Consider the following 1,925-nt stretch of genomic DNA (forward strand, 5'->3'; position numbering starts at 1 on the left):
TTATTAAATCAGACATTAAAAAAAGATTTATATTTGAGGACATATATTTTTCATAAATATATTATTTACATTAACATGAAATGGGTTTATTTTAACTGAATTAACACATATCTTAAATTGCTATTTGTTTTTAATTTTTAATATAAATATTGATAGCTCTAAGTAATCAACAGCTTGAGTCTTTAATCTTTAAGAGAATGAAAGAGTCCTACTCTAAAATGGTTGAGATTCACAAAGCTATTCTATAAAGTGCAGCCTTAAAATGATCTATGCCAAGTTATTGTATGAGTTTGATGGCACAAAGATTTTATAATATGTCAGCTGTGAATCTAAATGTTAGGGATTAAGCATATTTAGAAAAAAAATCTTCTGGTCATATTAGCTATCAAAATGTAAATTAGATTAGGAACTATATTATTAGTGGTGGGAAGGGAGGAGCGGAGAACTTAATGAAAGATGGGTGTTGGGAGCTGGAAAAGGTGGGTGATGGGTGAAGAGGGTATTAGGAAATCATGATTCAGCGCATTAATTCAATTTAACAAATGAGTAATATTTTAAATGTGATTTTTTTCTGTTGTCTAAGTATCTGTGCTAATAATACATAATCTACACTTATTATTATGTGCCAAGTGTTGTTCTAAGAGATTTATTATGTGTTGTGGCACTCAATTATTTTTATTTTCAATACAATATTTTGAGGAACTATTTGAGAATAAGTTACTGGCATCATGACACTTTACCCCTAAATACCTCAATATGTTTCCAAAGGACAAAAACATTTATTTTTTCCCCTGCAAAAAGCTTTATTGTTTCATTTGGTCCAATGCACGAGAGAGGGCTTCAGGATGATTAAAAGAATGGCTAGTAGTTTAGGGAAAAGGCTCAGGTAAAAGCCAGACAACCAGGGGAATGCAGAGGGGCCCCTCAAAGGCCTCGGGGCTCCACAGGCTCCTAGTCCTGCTCGAGGGTGAGCCTTTCAAAGAGATACTCGCTCAGCCCAGCCTGGGGGCCGGCCAGCCTGTGCAGGTGAGTCAGGTGTCGCCCATCTTCTTGATGAGTTTCCCCCTCTCATCCCGGAAGTGGTTCTCCAGGAAGCCACAGGGAGGAGCGTCTGTGCAGGTAGAACCCAGGGCCTGCAGCTCCACAAGGACCTGGTTCAGGCTCTTCTCCAAGGCCAGGGCGGCGTCCATGGCGTCCTGAGTGTTGCCATTCATCTTGGGAGTTTTCAGTGCGTCCTGGAAGAGAATGCGGCCACCGCGCTGGTTTTGCAACTTTAAGAGATGCTCCATGCCCTCACGCTTCTTCTCCAACTCTAGGAAGAAATGGCCCACACCCTCCAGAGCCGCACCCTTCTGGTGGAAATAGAAGCCCAGAGAGAGGTAGGTGTGGGAGGCCCGGAGATGCCTGGTGGCCAGGAGATTGACAGTAGCCTCCATCTTGGTGGAATAATTCTGACAAATTTGGGAGCTCATGGTTGTTTGGCAATAAGGGGTTAAGGTAAAAAACAAAACAAAAAAAACAAAACAAAACAAAACAAAAAAACACCAAAGAACAAAAAACCTGAGTGTTGGCTGACCCCAGAGTGGTTCTGAAGGTGGTGACTGGATGAAATGAAGGAGAGTGGTCAGAGGTTGGAAGAAGGGGCTTCTCTGTGTCTGTCCCGTCCAAACACTGTTGAAGTAAGACACAGATCTGGGACCACTAAGGGCACTGCCCAGAGACATTCTTTACTCAACCACAACATAACTATTTCTTAAATATAATACTGATGCAATTTTATTTTCTAACTAGAGGCCCAGTGCACAAAAATTGTGCACTGGGGGAGGGGAGGAGGGGTCCTCTGGGGATTGGGCCTTAGCTGGCAGTCAGACATCCCTCTCACAGTCCAGGATTGCTTACTGCCTGCTGCAGCAAAGGCTGGAGAG

General features: G+C 42.1%; 1 protein-coding gene across 1 annotated transcript; it reads right to left on the minus strand.

The window, feature by feature from the left end:
* Nucleotides 1-1,031: 1,031 nt before the first annotated feature.
* LOC311621696 (ferritin light chain-like) lies at nt 1,032-1,472 on the minus strand (the record flags this gene model as incomplete). Its single annotated transcript, XM_084882033.1, has 1 exon — nt 1,032-1,472. The coding sequence occupies one exon, from the start codon at nt 1,470-1,472 to the stop codon at nt 1,032-1,034; it is 441 nt and encodes a 146-aa protein (XP_084738159.1).
* Nucleotides 1,473-1,925: the final 453 nt, after the last annotated feature.

This window comes from Pipistrellus hanaki (assembly GCF_964339955.1).
Source record: "Pipistrellus hanaki genome assembly, chromosome: 4".
NCBI lineage: Eukaryota > Metazoa > Chordata > Mammalia > Chiroptera > Vespertilionidae > Pipistrellus > Pipistrellus hanaki.